This window comes from Eublepharis macularius, chromosome 6, assembly GCF_028583425.1.
Source record: "Eublepharis macularius isolate TG4126 chromosome 6, MPM_Emac_v1.0, whole genome shotgun sequence".
Lineage (NCBI taxonomy): Eukaryota > Metazoa > Chordata > Lepidosauria > Squamata > Eublepharidae > Eublepharis > Eublepharis macularius.
Window position 1 is genome coordinate 1,516,130 of NC_072795.1, and position 18,739 is coordinate 1,534,868.

Consider the following 18,739-nt stretch of genomic DNA (forward strand, 5'->3'; position numbering starts at 1 on the left):
GGGAGAAGGTCCACCCAATTATCTTGTTGAAAATTAATGTAGCAACGAAGAAACTGTTCTAAAATTTGGTTTGTTTTTTCGGATTGCCCGTCGGTTTGTGGGTGGTGGCTTGAACTGATGCCTTGTTCAATATTCAACATTTTCAAAAGCTCCCGCCAGAAGTTGGCAACGAACTGTCCGCCGCGATCCGAAATCACCTTGGACGGAAAAGAATGTAATTTTACGATGTGTTTTAGAAACAAATCTGCTAGTTTTCGAGCGGAGGGTATAGCAGTACAGGGGATAAAATGAGCTTGTTTGGAGAACAGATCTACCACCACTAAAATGCAATTATGTCCTTTTGAGATAGGTAGATCAGTGATAAAGTCCATAGATATTATTTCCCAGGGTCTGTTTGGCGTTTCCAATGGTTGCAGGAGACCCGGAGGCTTCCCTTTTCTGGTTTTGGCGCTGAGGCAAATGGGACAGGAACTAACGTATTGGGAAATGTCTTTGCGCATGCCCGGCCACCAGAATTGTCTTTGGATTAGGTGCAAAGTTTTCAGATACCCATAATGTCCAGCAGTGGGAGCGTCATGACAGCGCTGCAAAACTTCCAGTCTGAGGCTGTCTGGGACATAAAATTTGCTCCCGGCTAGCCAATCCCCTTGTGGGGCTTGGGTTAGTTTGCTTCGCGGAGCCTTATCCCCCTCCTTCTCCACCTCAGTTTTAAGTTTCGATTTCCACTCTTGGTTGGCCGGGAGGGGCTGCTTGGCACGGCTGCGAGTAGTCACCACGCCCCCAAGTTGCGTAGGCGAGAAGACAGTGTCGACAGTCTCCTCCCGTTTGCTCTTATGTTGGGGCATGCGCGATAGGGCGTCTGCCAAAAAGTTAGTTTTGCCTGGGAGATAATTTAGAGTGAAGTTGAATTTGGAAAAGAATTCCGCCCATCGCAATTGCTTGGCATTCAGTCTGCGTGGGCTTCGGAGGGCCTCCAGATTTTTATGATCCGTCCAGACCTCGAAAGGGTATCGCGCCCCCTCCAGCCAATGTCTCCAGTTAGTAAGGGCCGCTTTTACGGCAAAGGCCTCCTTCTCCCACACATTCCAATTCCTTTCCGCCTCCGAAAATTTCCTAGACAAGAAAGCACACGGCCGCAGCCTGCCATCCTCCCCCTTCTGCAGTAAAACCCCCCCTATCGCCGTATCGCTGGCGTCAACCTGTACTATGAAAGGGGATTGTTCGTTTGGGTGGGAGAGGATGGGTTCCGTTACAAATTGCTTTTTCAGACAATCGAAGGCCGTTTGGCAATCGGGGGTCCATTGCAGTTTGGCAGAGGGTTTTTTAGCTTGGTCCCCTTTATCTTTGGTTTTCAGCAAGTCTGTTAAAGGGAGCGTGATTTGGGCGAAATTTGCTATGAAGTCTCTATAGAAGTTGGCAAAACCCAGGAAGGATTGCAGTTCTTTACGGGTGGTGGGTTTCTGCCAGTCCTGGATCGCCTGTATTTTGGCTGGATCCATTTTCAGGCCCTCTTGGGAGATACAATACCCGAGGTAAGTGAGTTCGGTTTTATGGAATTCACATTTGGACAGTTTGATGGGCAGCTTATTCTTCATCAGGGTGGCTAAAACTTTTTGTACCGTTTGAACATGTTCTTCCTCGGTGTCTGAGTAAATTAACACATCATCAAGGTACACTACCACCCCTTTGTACAGAAATTCGTGTAGAACTTCGTTTATCATGGACATGAATACGGACGGGGCTCCCGTCAAACCAAAAGGCATAACTAAGTATTCATATTGTCCGAGGGGCGTATTGAAAGCGGTTTTCCACTCATCCCCTGCCTTGATACGAACGTGGAAGTAAGCATCTTTTAGATCTAATTTCGTAAAGATCTTACCTTGGGCCACGACGTTGAGAAGGTCTCGGATGAGCGGTATAGGATAGGCGTTGTTGGTGGACACTGCATTCAAGCCTCGGAAATCTGTGCACAGTCGAAGTCCCCCATCCTTCTTTTTCACGAAGAGGACTGGCGCGGCGTGGGGGCTAGCGGCTGGGCGGATGAACCCTCTTTGGAGGTTGGTGTCGATGAATTTCCGGAGCTCTTCGCGTTCATGGAGACTCATGGGATAAAGTCGTCCTTTGGGCAGTGAGGCTCCGGGTAAAATTTCTACCGCACAGTCCGTTCGTCGGTGCGGGGGTAGAGTATCTGCTTCCTCTTCAGAGAAAGCATTTAGAAAAGGCCAGTACGGTTCGGGTATTTGGTTGACTTCTTCTTGGGTGAGAAGGGCCTTTTCTTTATGAGTCGGATCTTCGCCCCAGTTTTGATTCCAACGGTGATTTTTGCAGTTGGTATGACTGAAGGTAATACATCCTTGTGCCCAGTCTATGTAGGGATTGTGATCACACAGCCATTTGCTGCCTAAAATTAACGGGTACTTGGCAGTCGAGCTGATGACAAAGGACCTCTTCTCCCAATGTTGTCCCATGCCTGTGATCACCGGGATGGTTTCAGTTGTTACAGGATTCATGTTGGTACCATCCATTTGCTCAAAGATTACTGGGTTTTGTAGATCCCGAGTTGGTAGGACTAGTCCATTGACTAGAGCAGGGGCAATGATGTCTCTTGAGCAGCCCGAGTCAATAAGAGCTTGCACCCGAATATGCATCTTCCTCTCTGGGTTGATTAGAGTCACTGGCATGAATAAGATGGACCCAGGCGGCCGGTTCCGTGCAGGGACGGGCTTAGGACGGATCTGACGTTTGGGTCCTTTCACGACAGATCCATTTCGTTTCCCGACTGGGGACTTTCTGGATTAGCTTCTGCGGTTGGGGAAGCGGGATCGTATTCCATGACTTCTTCCGCTTCCAGCCCTCTCTCCGAGGCTGGCCTTTGGGAAGCGCCGCGGCCTCTATTTGCTCGGGGTGCTGGAGTCGGGCGTTGGAGCGTAGGAAACGGAGCAAGGGTTGGACGCCGTAATTGGAGCGGAGGTCTTTGCACAGGCCGGTAAGGGCATTGTGCTGCAAAGTGACCAGCTTGTCCGCATTGCAAACACAGCCCTTGTTGCCATCTAGCATCTCTCGCTCCACGGGTGGCGTAGCTAGCTCCCCGTGTTCCCCTTTGTAAAGTCAATGACCTTCTTTGTCCCGTTTGTTGTTGTTGTTCAACCAAACGGACTTCCAACATGCGATTTTCTACTTCGCAAACAAGTTGGATCCACCCTAACAACGTGGGGGGATTGTCTTGCATGAGGGCTCTGTCCAAAAGTCTCGGGTTAAGGCCTTGTTTGAACAGAATAATTTTGGTGGACTCCTCACACCTAGGGCACTTGGCTGCTAATTGCCGGAATTTTGTGACATAGTCTCTTGCTGACATGCTGCCTTGTTTGATGGCTTGCAATTCTGTTCGGGCCCTGGTTTCTTCTAAGGGGTCTTCATACTGCGCTCGGATAGCATCCACTAACCCCTGAAGAGTATCGAGTTCTGGGGCCCCGACATTGTATAGTCCTACATACCAATCTGCTGCCTTGCCCTGTAAACGAGATCCAAGATGTTCGATTTGACTGGCCTCACTGCCGAAGAGGTGCCCCCACCGGTTGAAAAACTGTACCACTTGGACTAGGAAAAATCCCAATTTGGATGGATCCCCATCGAAGGTGGCTTCTAGCTTCACCCAGCCCATCGGGAGTTCTTGTCTTGGAGCAGGCGCTGGGTAAAAGTCCATCGGCAGTCTTAGTTGCGCCTGAGGCGCGGGAGGAGGTAACTGGAGTCTCGGTCGGGGCAACGGTGCCTGCTGTACGGGTGGCGGTTGAACCTGCGGTGCCGGCTGGGGTTGGGCTGGTTGTGCGGGCGGAGGTTGCCGTGGTTGCTGTGTCGGGGTTGGTCTTGGTTGGGCCGGAGGCTGTAGTGGCAGGCGAGCAGGAGGCGGCAGTCTCGGTCTGGCCGGTAACACGGGAGGCGTTAGTGGCAGCTGTCGAGGTGGAGGAGGTTGGTGTGGGAGAGTGGAAATCGGCCGCTGAGGAGGGGGTTGAAGGTGTCGTAGTGGTGCAGGCCGTCCCGGTTGGTTCGGGGGTGGTAAAACGGGCTGGTCCTGGGGCTGCTGCAATAATATGAGCTGCGGTCGAGGTGAGAGAGGCCGCAGCGGCGAGGGTTGAACCGGTGGAAGGCCGCGCGGGCTTGCCCCTCCGGGTGTTGTTAATCTGGGAAGCAGCGGCTGGCCTCTTGGCGCTGTTAGACCGTCCCCCGTAGGTTGCCCGGCGGGGACAATGTCTCGCGGTTGACGAGGGGCTCCCTCCTCAGAGGGAGCCGCGTGTGCTCCCTCTTGGTCCGGCCGGACCGTTATAGAAGAAGTAAGAGGGGGTCTCACCGGTGTATCACTGGGCTTTTCTTCCCCTTCCGTAGGCCTCTCAGCGGGAGTCCCGTCTGGCGGTACATCTCCTGCCTGGTTAGGAAGTTCGGTGGGGGTCTCTCCGGGTGGCTCAACCGGGTCTCCCTTGCTCGGTGGAATTTCCTGCTGTGCTGGAAGTTCCTTGGGTTGCTCTCCCGTCTCGCCCGGATGGGTGTCCCCTTCGCCGGTAGGTAACGGCCGCTGCTGGACATTCTCCATCGGATAGGAGATAACACTTTGAAGGGTAGCTATCTGTACCGCCATCTCTTCAGCGGACAGTCTTTCCCCTGCTCCCATTGCCGAAATTAAATGGATGGCATGGGCCAAACTTTCTTCCATATCCATCAGTTTAGCTTCTAGCTGTTGCATTCGACTTGCCCCCGGTTGCTCGCTTATGGAAGCTTCATTCGTTGCACTCACCGGGGACAAGGGGCCCCAAGGAGGAGGGTCCCCTTGGACGACTCTCGATCTCGCAGCTAGGATTCCCTTGGCCATACCCGTCACGGCCGAGATGCTGGTATCCACCGCATAGGTGCGACCTTGTATCTGCTCCCAACTTTGTTCAGGGACCTCCGTTGGCTCTTTCCACGAAACAAGTTCGGAGTAATCCCAACTCAGGGCGCCGCGGCGAGACGTGTCCCCCTCCGCCTGTTCGGACGTCCTGTTCCAATATCGCCATGGTTGGCTGCTGTCTAGCTCCGGGACGGTTCCTAGGCTTCGGCGCCCTTCCATCGAAACTAGGGGATGAAGTCCACCCGCCCGACGCTCTCTGGTTTCTCGGGGTCTGGCTCCCCACTCCGACGGGGTGGGTACCGAAATCAAAGGGAGAGCAGTCGCTTTCGGCCTTGCCCCGAGGTTGGCTTCGGTCTCGGCCCGAGTACTGAGGTCGATGAGAGGCGGGGTGGAAGTGGAGGCTCCGGTTCCGTTCCCGGTTGCTCCCAGCTCCTGGGAGTCTTGGGCTTGCACGGGTTGCTCAGGTTGATTGTCGGGAGACGCATACGGATCAAACAAAGGATCCCTGTCCGGGACAACCTTGGATTCCGCTGGGCCCGACTCAGACATGATTGGTAACAAAATGTCAGACTGTGGCTAAATAAGGCACTCACTACAGGGTTCCCTTTAGAAGCAAACACAAGTCCATTGTTTGGAAAAGGAAACTTTACTGCAGAAAAGGTCCATTATAGTCCACTGTCCTGAATAGGAGAATCAGGATGGTACATGATCATTGTTACCAATGAAGAGCAAGCATAGGATACAGAGTAACAATACCCATCTGGATCAGCCTCCCCCCACAGTTCTCAAAACAACATCTCTCAGTCCTGGGAAGCTGCTCTCCTTCAAGGCCAATGCTTGGTGGAACGGTGTTAGACAAAACAGTCTCCTCCGGTGGGAATGCTGCCTGGGAACTGGTGCACCTGGGAAGAGAATACTCAAACACTAGAAGCATTAGAAAATGGAGTCAGTACAGTTTAGATATACACTGGACCTGACAGTCATTTCCTCTTTTGACATTGTATTTCTATTAAGAGGTTGGAAGTTAGAGCCTAGGGAGCAAAAGGTCACACAGCATGGACAGTTTGTAAAGTTGCTCCTATATTACCAAGTGCCTCATGTTCTCTACCAGCCTGCATTAAGCTACAAAACAGACTGGGGGCGAGACAGTGAACCACAGAGAGACCCCCTATGGAGAGCCAAACGAGAAGTTTCCAGGAGCGGAATGGCTAGCCTACTTGAGCCGTAGATTTAAGACTCCTCACTCAGGGCCTTTCATAGCCAAATTGAGAAGACTGGACACTATACGTGTGAGAGCAATGGAACCTTGGGATCTAGGAGAGGAAAACCAGAGCTTTCCCAAGAAGATAGAAATTGACAAACAGTATTTGGCAACGGGCCTGGGACATCCTGCCGCACTTACGTCCAGTGGTCATCCATCACCCTCCAGCTGTTGCCGAAGGCATTGGGGTCATGTTCCAAGGTGCCGTCCGGCCGTCGGAAATCGTCCAGCTGGCTTCCGGAGTAGGTGCCGCACAGCCCGCACAGGTGACCCTTGTGCCTTTCATCCACCTGGACAAATAGCTCTTGGTCACCATCAAACTTCACCAGGAGGCCAAGGGGGCTGCGGACGACCACATAAGGAGGTCTCTCCTCAACTACTGTCCCCAGATGCAAGCTCACAGGGATGCTGACTCTCACGCCATTCACCTTGAGAAAGGGGGAGAAAAGGGACTCGGTCAACTGCAGAGCAGAAATGATGACCCAACAGGGCACTAGCTGTGGGCTTCGTGTTACTGGAGCAAAACACATAGCAGTCAGCTTGTGTGGGCAGACACACACAGCAGTGATCCCCCAAAATCATATGGCCACCTTCCTATGGCTCTCCAGTGTCATACTTACATAGACCTCCCTGTTCTTTCTCAGATCAATATGCAGGTTCTTAAAGGAGACAGCCACCGAGTTGAGAGCTGTCCAGGCTGCACTCCAACGATATTCATTCCTGGTCGTCACAGAAAAGTGCTGAGAGGAGTTTGCACAGGTCTCCACTGCTGTGTAGTTGCACCCGCCCTGGAAATGGTACAGCTTCCCATCAAAGGTGATGTAGTGCGGGTCCCCGTAGATGTGGCAGTGGGCCGTGTTTGGTGGGTAGCAGCTCTGGATCCCGTTCTGCACCTTGCAGATTTGTTCTGGTGGGCAGGTCTCATTGCCACAAATTAAATTACCATTTCCTGCGCAGCGGCAGCGACCCAGGCAGTCCTGTATCCAGAAGGTTTCCCCTTTCTTGGGAGACAGGCGACAAACAAGGATTAGACACGTGGATCACCTCTACGAGCTACAAAGAATGCGACCCTTTAAACACCAAATATTCTGAAACACGCACAGGTACAAACCTCATAATACTTGTCTTCCACCAGGCAGCCACAGTCCGCCACAGACACACAGTCTCCCCCGCTAAGAACGAACCCTTCACGGCACTCGCAGTCTTCCACGCAAGGCTTGCTGCAGTTCTTTGGGGCCAGCGCGTTGGAACATGTTGCCGGACAAGCGCTGGCACACGAGTTGTAATAACTATTGGAAGGGCAGGGAATCGCTGGAAAGCAAACCGAGAGCCATGGTCACTTTAGGCAGCCCTAGCTGCGTCCCCAAGGTGTATTTATTTCTGTATTAGGAGTATACTGTGATTTTCCATCACAAAGTCCTCAAAGGGGCTTGTGGTATTTTAAAAAACACTGTATCTTCTTCCCCCCTCCTCTCCCACTCCCAATATGTCAGTTCTTGTCCTTGCCTGCAATCTCAGCAAGGCGACGTTTGGAAGTCCATGCCACCTCTAAGTGTAATAGAGACCTGAAGTCTCAGGTCAAACCATCATCTTCTGTCAGACAGCCTTCTGTCTATCAGCCCACCTCTGTCTGTTTGCTAAAAGAAGAGCTCAGCCCTGATCCTTGCCCCCAAAGACAGCAGGGATTAAACCTGTGCTACATGCAAACCTTGGGCTCTACACCACTGGCCTATGAAGGCTCTGCATACATTCTGCTCATTCTCTCAAATAAGGTGGATTGCAAGAGACATCTTCACAGTATCTTTGGTTTTTCACCATCAGAGCTGTGATAGAATGCTGGCAGAATAGCTAGGAAAGAGACAATAACTAGAAGTAAGGCTTGAGCTGCCTACTCTGAACAGACATAGTGTTCTCCCTTCCACTGGCAAGAAGGAGGGCTGTTGTGGAGAGCCACCCCAACACTTTTACAGACAAGGCGTAGGTTTGTCCATGAAAACTTTGTATCGGTATTTCTCCGAAACAACATCTCCATCCCATCCATAACCACTTTCTGGAGAGATACTCACGGCAGAAAGTGGCATTCCTCCAGCTGGGAAGGGTCACCCCAGCTCTTTGACACGCGTCTGCGTAGGTCCCCAGAGCACTGCAGAGAGTCTGATGGCTGCCATGCAAGGCACACAGGTCAAAGACGCAGCTCTCGAAAAAGCTCTCTGGATTGATCACAGCGTGGCAGGCTGCAAAAGGCGCCTCAGTGCTCATTAGCAGTCCGCAGAAGGCGTCTGTCTTGTAGACGTCCTCTTGCTGTGTGGTGCAGGGAGGCACCGTCTCTGGAGAGTCGCAATACAGATCATCGTATTCCGCATCTGCAATTTTCCAGCTCTTTCCCAGCTCATTGGAATTCTTGGCTTGCCGCCCGTCGGGCATCATGTAGTCATCCTGCCTGCGAGCGTTGAAGTTCCCGCACATTCCGCAAGTCAGGTTGGTGTAGGTGGTGGGCACCCGTATTTCCACTGAGTGATCCGTGTCGTAGGAGACGGTCAACCGGAAGTCCGTCTCCAGAATAACGTAGCGTCCGCTCCTGCTCACGGCCACTGAGCCATTAGCCGTGCTGACTGGAAGGGTTGTCCACAGCTTGTTCACCTAAAGGCAGAACCAACCATTAGAAACAGAGCAAGGCTGGAATCCCTGTAGGTATCGGCGAAGCAGTGACATTGGGTCCGCGTGCGAAATCTGCCTGGCAGTTCTTGCTGACAACCCCCAAGAGAGATTTTATCATTTTGTTGATTTTATTTACTTAATTTATAAACCCCCTTTCTCACTGAGACTCAGGGTGGATTACACAGTCTAAGTCCCTTAGATTAGGGGCTGGGACACTGAATAAGCTCGTCAATAGGATAAGGCAGCAGAAATCTGATGCAGAGCTGCAAAAAAACGCTGAAAGGACGTATAAGCAGATTGACGTGACATATTAAGCAATAGATGTTAAGCAAACTGAGGAAAAGAGTGATCAAATGAAGGCGAGAAGCTGATGGCTCTGTTGGTACAGAAACCCTAAACTGTGTGGTTCCAGAGCACCACCTTGAGCGCCTAGACCCTGGACTGTTGAGGACTGAAAATAACTCTTTTTTGTTCAGTGCACAGGGGAGCTGCCTGGCCAGACCTAATCTCTTTTGGACAAAGGATCAACCGGTTTGGGCCAGACCTACATTTTGTCATGGAACTAGAGAGGCATTCCTAGGGTGGAACCACCCTGTAATAATTCTCTGATTGGTAGCTGTAGCCTCTGACATCAAAGATGGAGCTTTACCACCCTATCGGCTAGGCTCTCTGGTCAATCTTATATAGAGGGCTGAGTTAGGTCAGTTTCCATTGCCCAGAAATATCTGGGAGGTCTGGACGTCTCTTTGTCCCCACTTCAGAACTGTGTGACCTCAGGAGACTCCAGAAGTTGGCCAGGGGCTAAGGACTCTTCTATTATATCCTTACTGCTAGTACTCTCTACCTGCTCTCAGGAACCTGCTACAATCTAGGTAAAGCATACTTAGCTGAGTTAGACCAACTTGATAGCTTTTATTTGTGAGGCTATGTGCTCTGTGACAGGCTACTCCTTCTCCGTTTTGTGTTTTATCCCCTTTCCTTCCCCTTTCGAATCCAACCATCATCTCCCCTCTTTTTTCTATAATAAGCCTGGTTGCAATTCAAAGAGCCTAAAAGTAATGAATAATATTGTCTTTCCTGTCAAAGAAACAGGAGCATGTGGAGAAAACAGCCTGACAAGTTGCAGGGGAATTTGGAGAGAAAACCACTGCAGTTTCTCAACACTTTTATTGTTACTGAGCAGTGAAGACAGAGGAGAAGGCACCCGCGTTGAGCCCAAATCGCCCTCCATAGAGAATCCCGCCACTTACCAGTATGTGACTTGGCCGGTTTTTGAGGATCTCTATGTGCTGCCCGTAAACCTCCACCAAGACCCTTTGGACGTAAGACACCGAGGGGTTCCCGCGATTCTCATTTTTCGCCTCGATGTTGAAGTAGGGCAGCCTGGTGGAGTTGGCGCACACCTTTGCCAGGGTGTAGGTGCAGGTGCCCATGAAGTGGTGGGTCACTTTGTCAAAGGTGTTGTAATGAGGGTCATTGTGTACTCGGCAGATCCCGAAAGTCTCAAGGTAGCAGCCTGGAACACCGTTCTGAATCCCGCAGAAGGTATTTTGGGGGCAGGACGCTCTGAAGCACTCCAGGTTGCTGCCTCGACTGGGGCACTTGCATTTGAAGGAGCAGGTGTCGTCAGTCCAGAATTCCGAGCCCAATGGATAGTGTTTGCCCTCGTGCCAGCATCCGCAGAGCCGGCTTGGAACGCACTTGCCGTTGTTGAGAAGGAAGCCACTGTCACAGGCGCACCCCTCCACGCACGGCAGGCTGCAGGTGGAGGGAGCAGTGGGCTCCACGCAAGTGGCAGGACAGGCGATTGCGCAGGATTCATAGTGGCTGTTGGGAGGGCAGGAGATGGCTGTGGAAAGGAAGCGGATCTGTGTGAGGTCTCAGGAAACTGTCCATCATTCCCAAAGACCGACCCATTCCCCCATCCCTCTCTTCGAGGGTCAAAGTGCTTGCTGAGTCTGAGGGCTGCTTCCCACATTACAGGCTTCAAGGGTTCGTATCAGGCATGAAGTGGGAATGCAAGACACTCGAGCATCGTCCGAGAATGCTAATAAGGGAACTGAGATGGGCCCCAGTTCCCTGTTGCCTCAGGGACAAATGCAGAGTAAGCTGAACCATATCTGTACCTTGCGGGGCAGGATGTAAGAATAATTTTGGGGTAGACACTTGGGTACCAGATTCCGATCCATCCCTTCCCCTGCCTCAGCCAGTTTAGTGTCACTGAAGTTTCTTCTGCTGAAAGATCTGACGCTACCAGGGATGAATAAGGAGCAGACTGGCATCAGAGTGCCAAGCAGCCAGTCCTCTTTTTAAGTGATGACGTGCCTGACGGCAAATGAACATCACGCCTTTCCACTCGCTCTCAAGTGCTATGGAGACTGGAAGGTGGATCCCCATTGCTGGGCAGCGGCATCAGCTTCTTTGCTCAGAAGGAACGCTGTTGAGCCTTACAGCAGTCAATCCATCCCAAATCCCCAAGGGAGAATTTTAACGGGGCAAAGAACTTTTGAAATGTGCCTCCATGTTCTTCTCAGCCCTGGTTTAAACCTCTCTGGCTTACACAAGTATGTGACAGGCCCTTTTGCTTGGGTGGCTGGGGGACAACCTTGATGAAAAGCACCTGCCCCTCTCAACTATCTTGGCTCAGCTTGGCTTCCTCCCTGTCCCATCTGTACAGCCCCTTCTGTCAACAATGCCTCTGCGCTGGCGGTTCCTCGGAACTTACGACAGAAAGTTTCATTCCTCCAGGATTCGACACGGACCCCCAGTGACCGGCAGGCGTCTGCGTAGGACTGGAGACTCTTGCAAAGGGAATCACGATCCAGGTGCAGCTCGCACTGATCATAAATGCAGCTGCTAAAGTGTGTGACTGGGTCCAAGGTGCCGTGGCAATGTCTGAAGGGTCCTGCCGCATCCGTGATGAGTCCACAGAAGGTGCCGCTCTGGGCGACTTGCTTCTCGTCCTCAGTGCAGGCGGGATCGGAGCCTGTGCCTGACGAACAACTGAGAGACAAAACTCCAGGTTGCTGGATGAATTGACCGTCAATGTGTTAAGAACAATACCGGCAGCTGCAAGGCATAGTACTGACCTGGTGAGGTTGGAAACTTGCCAGCTGTTCCCCAGGCTGGTGGAATCTGGCTCCAGCTCTCCACCAGGGTTCAGGAAATCATCTCGGGGGTTCCCATTGTAGTTCCCGCACAACCCGCAAACACGACCCTTGTAAGGACTTGGGAGCGTCACCTCCACTTGGTGGTCTCCGTCAAACTTGACTCTCAGTCCGAAGTCTGTAGAGACCACCGTGTAGAAGCCGCTGGATGAGATCTGTACGCCGTGAATCGGTGTGCTGGGCACAACTTCCCGTTTCCCGTTCACCTGGAGACAGAATCAGACATGGGCTTTGGATGGCTGTTGCTACCGATATCCTTGCGTGCCATTCATTCTCACCTACCTCCAACACTTACCTGCACTGCTCCCCCCTTCTCCAGCAGGATCCGCACCCCGTGCACATCCACAGCCACGCTTTGGACATAGGACACCCGTGTGTTTCCCCAGCGGTACTCATTGGCTGCTTCCACATTGAAATAGGGCAGGGAAGCGTTCTGGTCACACAGCCGGGACAAGGTGTACGTGCAGTTGCCCATGAAGTGGTGGGTTTGCTTGTCAAAGGTGTAGTAATGTGGGTCTCCTGACACCGTACAGTATCCTGTGGGAGAGGAAGGAAGTCAGAGGAAGGCTCCAGCTGGCCGCTTTGCAAAGAAGGAGAAATCCAGTCTGTGGCTTGGCTAAACCTTTTTAGATCTCAACCCAACCCCTCACACCAGGCCTCCTTTGCAGTTCCAGACTTCCCTTGGAGAAGATCACTGAAGTCATCCTTTAAAAGCTTTAAAACAGGAGAACCTCTAGCGTGAGAGTATCCGGCAGCCCCAGCAGTGGGAGGTTGGTGGCATAATCGGGTAGGTGGGTGGCATAATCAGGACAGACTCTCTCTACCACTGCTACACCACTGACTCTAGCATCCAAAACAGCTCGGATGGAAAGATGGTATTTCGAACTTATTTGTCCCCGAAACCTTATACACCCCATGCCCTTGGGAAACTAAACGAATTTGTAAAGGATGCTTTTTGTAGGGAAAAGGTCCAAGAACTGGGATTCCTCCCAAATCTCTTGGAAGAAATGGGATGCCTCACCTGTCCTCTAGCAGGACCACTAAGCCATTTCCTCACCTGGGAGAGCCCCCCCTCCCCCCATGGGTTGCTTAGTCTTCATTGCTCAGCCCATGAATCTTGAAAGAGAGACTGAAAAGGACTGGGAAGCGCGATACCTGAGGATGCTGGGCATACTCACCCAAAGTGATTGGGGCAGAGGTGCTCGTGATGGGGGCAGGTGTGCTTGTGGTGGGGGTGGTAGTGGCGGTTGTCCCTGGTGGTGTGGCTTCTGTAGGAAAAGAACAGCATCTCTTCTTTTATTTGGGCTGATAGCACCCCCAGAGTCAGAGAAAACAACAACAGCACACACAAACTCACACACAGACACACTCTTCCAGAGAGAGAGTCTTTTCTCCACTCCCTAAAGGGGTTTGAGGTGAGGGCTGTGGCAGAAGATCCCCAGGGAAAGTGAATCCTTGAAGGCGTCTCTGTACCCTGCATGTTCAGGGTTGGTGCATGGCTGGTCTGTCCGGGGCTTGTTGGGCTCCCCTAAATTCCCTTAAGCTTAATCGAAGACCATCATGGGAACTCTGCCTGAACGACTACGGGAGCAATCCTGAGATGTGCCCCAGATATCTCTCTCCATCCCAACACTCGGAAAACTGCCACTGGGCTTTGAGCTACTTGTGGCTCCCATAGAGGCAGCTCTGAGGACTGGAGAATGTAGCAGGGACATCCCGTCATGGGCCACTGTGGAGCTGCCTTCCTGACAACCCGCTCCCACAAAGAGCAAGCCCATCAGTATACTCCGAGTCTTACCTGAGCACCCGCTGGTGAAAGAGATGTCATCCACAGCAATATCACTGCGGAAGTCTTCCCCCCGCACGCCTTCCAGCAGGATCTGGGGAAAGAGAGTATTCCAGCAGAGCTGCATAGGAACGTGTGGCTTGTGCTACCACTTGTGAACAGCCTGCCCTAGTTTGCATTACCTGCACCCTTCCTCTGTGAGGCACGCTGACTTCCGCCTTCCGCCATCTGTCCCCTTGGTTGCCCATCTGAGACCAAATCAGAATGGGTGCTGAGCCACTGGACACCACATAAACACGCAGAGCCATCGTGCGAGCCACTCCATACATGTGATACCAGAAGCGGAAACAGTGGGGTCCATGGGAGATGCACGTGGGGCTGACCAGGTGTGCCACGTCCCCTGGGTTGGCATCAGTGCCCTTCAGGTAGATGTAATACCCCCCTAAAATAGACCACAATGCTACTTAGGACACGCAGGGACACCTCACCCCCCATCATCTCTGGGCCGTAGGCTGGCATGACTCGGACACATACGGAACGGCCCTTTAGGAGCACGCCAAAAACTGCCGTTCTCTTGCTTTAGAAGTATTTAATTCTTTTGCATTGCCTAAGCCTTCTTAAGGTGAGATTTCCAAAGGCAGATTCTGCACTGAAACTACAGCCGGTCAGCCAGAGATCGGCTCAGCAGAGCAACGCAATGGTCAGCCTAAGGATCCAGCCCAGATTCAACGAGGGCCTAGAACTGAGGCAGGGGGGACAATGATGGGCCCCTTGCAGCTCTGCCTTTTGTTACTCTCTCCCTTCCCACTTGGTTTGAAATGTCCAGTCAGAGCACTGGTATTTTACAGAGGGGCCCGGCCTTTTTGCTGATGGGGCCCGAGCAGAAGGATTGCCCCTCAAGCCACAAGATGTTCTTCACCGCTTCCTCTCCTGGATATGACTCGATACCTCCTGTGGTGTGGTCGTAGGAGGGGCCCGTGGTGGATGAGGGTGTCGGGCCCTTTTGTCGTGTCCAGTCAAAGCTGTCGGAGTCCGACTGCGTCCAGGAGCAGAAGTCGACATCAAATGAGCAGGAGAAGTCGCATGTAGTCGGAGGCCCTGTCAGCGCAAGAGGAAAGAGATGGACATGTGTTCACAGCAACCTGATTCCTGATTGGTTGAGGCCTCTCCGAGGCAACATGGTGTGGTGCCGCTTTCTTTAAATGGTGGAACAGAAGAGGGCCCAATGCAGCCTCCCTCTGCCTCTTCCTGGGACTGAACAGCTACTGCTGCGCCATCACAGCCTGCCTGTTCCAGTGTTACTTGATTGTCTCTGTCTTCCACACTGTGGGAAGAACTCCATGTTCTGATTTGGTTGGCCAGTCTTCCTATCGAGCCCTCAGCCTGTGCTTCTCCGCCCCCCCTCCTGCTGCCTCCTCCAAGCTGGGCATGCCTTTCCCCCCCTCTCCCTGTGCTCTATAATGCCAAACTATTGGGTGAGGGGTGGCTCCAATTGCTTTGCAGCCCAGCACTTTTTACGGTCTCATTTCCAAAAAAGCCGACTTCTGTCCCCCAAGGATACCAATCTGTCCTCAGCTGGATGGTTTCTTCAAGGTGTCACCCATCGCACCATTGCCCCTCTCCCACGTCTGCATCCATCACACGTGGGCCCCATCTCTGTATTACGGGGTCCGTCTTCATCTCGTTTACGTACCTGGCCAAGGAGTGGAAATGAAGGGCATGGAGGTCCCAGTGGAGGTGGAGGAAGGAGCTAATTAGAGAAGAAAATAGGAGTCAGTCATGTCTGATCTATCTTGCTGGCACGTTGCCATATCTGTTTTCCCGATGGGGAATAGCTTCAGGAGGCTCAACAAGAAATGCTTGTTTACAGAACACAAAAATTAAATCATGGGGTCCATTGCCAGAGGATGTGGGGATGGCCACAAGGAAAATACTCATGCCAGATATGTAGGCAGACATATATGACAGGATTAGGCACAGGGCTCATTTTGAGGGGGAACGCGCAGGAACACAGTTCCAGTAATTCCCCAAAGAGGTCACATGTCAGGTGGCCCCACCCACCTGACTCTCGGCCATTTGGGGCCCATTTCAGCCTGGATTGGGGCCAAAACAGCCCGGATCGGGCCTCTGATGGGTGGTGGATCACTCTCCCACTCAGCAGCAGCCTGATCTTGATCATTTTGGGCCCCTTTTTGGCCATTTTCAACCCCTTTTTGCCATTTTGGGCCCAATTTTGGCCCTGAATGGCCAGGATTGGGTCCAAAAAGGCCTGAATAGGTGATGTCAGAGGGTGTGGCATATGCAAATCAGTTATGCTAATGACACATTTCTGGTGATGTCAAGGGGTGTGGCATATGCTAATGAGTTATGCTAATGAGTTCCTCCAGCTCTTTTTCTATGAAATGACCCCTGATTAGGCAAATGGGTGCAGGGTGGGTCCCTCAGAGGCTACTAGCCTTAGTCCCTAGAGGGAGCCTCCACCTTCCAAGGCGGTAAACCACTGGACACCAGAGCTAGGAGGCAACACTACCGGGAGGCCGTGGCCTCTCCGTTTGCTTGTTTTTCGTGGCAGCTGGTTGGCCACAGTGTGGGAAGCAGGTTGCAGGCGGACCACTGGTCTGGTTGAGTGGGCTCTTCTCATGCTGTTAGCTCCTTATTTTCTTATGCAGGATATGCTACTTCAGCCTGTCAGGGTCCCTTTCCCAGGCATACTTTGGTTCCCCAAGGATGCTGGTCAGTCCACAGACTGAGGGAGTCTCTCAGAAATAACACCAGACCACTATCTCCCACCTCTGCATCCATTCCTCCTGGGGCCTCATCTCTGGATTACGCGGACTGTCTCTGTCTAGTGCACTTACCTGGCTGAGGAGTGGAAATGAAGGGCCTGGAGGGCTCGGTGGGGTGGAAGGAGCTAATTAGAAATGACAATAGGTGGACTTCTGGTTTGGTCTGATGGCGGACTGAAGTAGCCTAGGGAGCTGGGCTATTCGAGCAACTGTTTTCAAGGCTAGAGAGGTGAATGACCACCCGCAGCCACTCACTTCAGGCAGAAGTGGGGCATGTAAGCTACGTAGTCCTGACAGTGTGAGATCTCGGCTGAGGGGGGGGGTTCTGAATCAAGGATTCGCCCCCAGCCTTGAGGTCCCCTTGGAGAAGGATGAGCAAAGATCTCTGCAGACACTCAGAGTCACTAATCTGGCATAAGTCCGTCACGGCCAAGCTCTGTAACAGCTTAGAGGGAATTTTTGAACAAGGAGCAGCGATTAATCCCCGTAAAAAGACAATGGAAGGTAAAGATTTTTATCTGCGTTGACCAGAGGGATAGAGATAGAAGACGGAAGAGGGCGAGTTAAATTGGAGAAATTTGGGACAGTTTAAAACAAAAACGAAGGCGTAAATTAATAAAGAAGAATATTGTTGACATACCTGTGGTTTCGGACTGGGAGATAAAATGAGCAGAGCGTGAGAAACAACGTCTATAATATTGCGAAAGGATAGCGGAGTCAGGGAGGACTTAATTGTGCAGAGCGGCAGGGAGGAGTAGAGTGGAGAAGAGAAGGAGAGTGATCGACGAAGAGGAAGACCGGAAGCAAAACGAGAAGGACCGCGAGATCAGCTGAACGAGAAGAGGGCAGAAGAAAAGCGGAAGTAGGCCATCCTGACTGTGGGAGAGGGCGATGCCCTCACCATAGAAAAATTGCGCCTGACATTTTAGACGGAGTGTTTTAATTGAGACGTGCATATTTTGAAATCGAGTGGGACAGAAGTGGACGGCGAGCTGGGGAAGAAAGCAAGTAAGTTGACTAGAGTGAGGAGACTGAAAACGGACCTCAGGAAAAGAGCGGATACCTGGGGGGGTCTAGACCCAGCCCAGGGACAAAGCAAAGCCTAACAATGACAAAAAAAGTAGACAAGGAATGGCAGGCGAATATAGAAGCTGCGATAGAGACATTAGAGAAGAAAGTTATGGAGGGGAATAAAGAAATATATGATGCAATTCAGAAATCACAGCAAGCTTTACTCAAAGACATAAAAGACTCTATAGGTACAGAAATAGCTGGAATGGCGAAAAATATAGAGGCTATTAAAACGGAGCTGCAGACTACCAATAAGAAGGTGGAAGAGATGGAGAAGAGAACAGATGACCTCGCCTGTAACTTAAAGGCTGAAAATCGAGAATTGAAAGAGAGAATGATAATGATGGAATGTAAAATTTCGGATAAGGAACTGAGGTTCCGAGGAATTCCGGAACGAAAGGAGCAGACCCCCCCTCCCAAGAACAAATTGTAGAGATTCTGTCAGAATATGCATATAGAGTCAATTCGTTTTACGCCCAGCAAAAGTTTGCCTAGAGATATGATTGTCCAGCTGATAACTAAGAGGCTGAAGGAAGAAATGCTCAAGAAGCACTATGAAAAACCTCTGACAGTAGATGGAAATAAAGTGAGGATCATGAAGGAAATCTCAAAGAAGATTCTACAGGCAAGAAAGAAATATCAGGAGCTAACACGAAGGCTCAGATTAAAGAATATAAGATATAGATGGGAGTTGCCTGAAGGGTTAAGTTTTGAATTTAAAGATGTGAGAGTTGTGATTAAGACTTGCCAGGATATGGATTTGTTCTTGTTGGAAAATGACAGAGACTTGCCAAAAATCAGCAGAAAATGAATATGGAATATAAATTGATTTTATGGAATATAAACGGATTTAATTCTCCCCAGAAACGCAAAAATGTTTTTCATTGGCTAGAAAAACAAAATTGTAATATAATTTGTCTCCAGGAAACCCATATTAAAGTCCAAGATGTTAAATATTTGAAAAATCGGAAAATGGGGCAAGAGTATTATGCAGCGGCCAAACAAAAGAAAAGAGGAGTTGTGATATATATCAAAGAGCAACTTCAACCCAGCTTGGTGGACAAAGATGTGAATGGGAGATATGTAATGGTGGAATTTATGTTTAATGCCAAAAAGACATTGATATTGGGA

The 18,739-nt window shown here is 51.2% G+C and overlaps 1 protein-coding gene across 1 annotated transcript in view; it reads right to left on the reverse strand.

The window, feature by feature from the left end:
• Window positions 1-18,739, reverse strand: part of LOC129331947 (IgGFc-binding protein-like) — a 127,712-nt gene that overhangs the window by 54,309 nt on the left and 54,664 nt on the right. The window contains exons 37-49 of the mRNA XM_054982643.1: window positions 15,445-15,501; window positions 14,700-14,849; window positions 13,934-14,193; window positions 13,764-13,845; window positions 13,144-13,233; window positions 12,261-12,502; window positions 11,888-12,171; window positions 11,524-11,801; window positions 10,049-10,647; window positions 8,207-8,780; window positions 7,252-7,451; window positions 6,761-7,141; window positions 6,282-6,568 (exon numbers count right to left, since the gene is read on the reverse strand). Of these exons, the coding sequence (XP_054838618.1) occupies window positions 6,282-6,568; window positions 6,761-7,141; window positions 7,252-7,451; window positions 8,207-8,780; window positions 10,049-10,647; window positions 11,524-11,801; window positions 11,888-12,171; window positions 12,261-12,502; window positions 13,144-13,233; window positions 13,764-13,845; window positions 13,934-14,193; window positions 14,700-14,849; window positions 15,445-15,501 (3,484 nt within the window). The remainder of the gene's footprint in view (window positions 1-6,281; window positions 6,569-6,760; window positions 7,142-7,251; window positions 7,452-8,206; window positions 8,781-10,048; window positions 10,648-11,523; window positions 11,802-11,887; window positions 12,172-12,260; window positions 12,503-13,143; window positions 13,234-13,763; window positions 13,846-13,933; window positions 14,194-14,699; window positions 14,850-15,444; window positions 15,502-18,739) is intronic.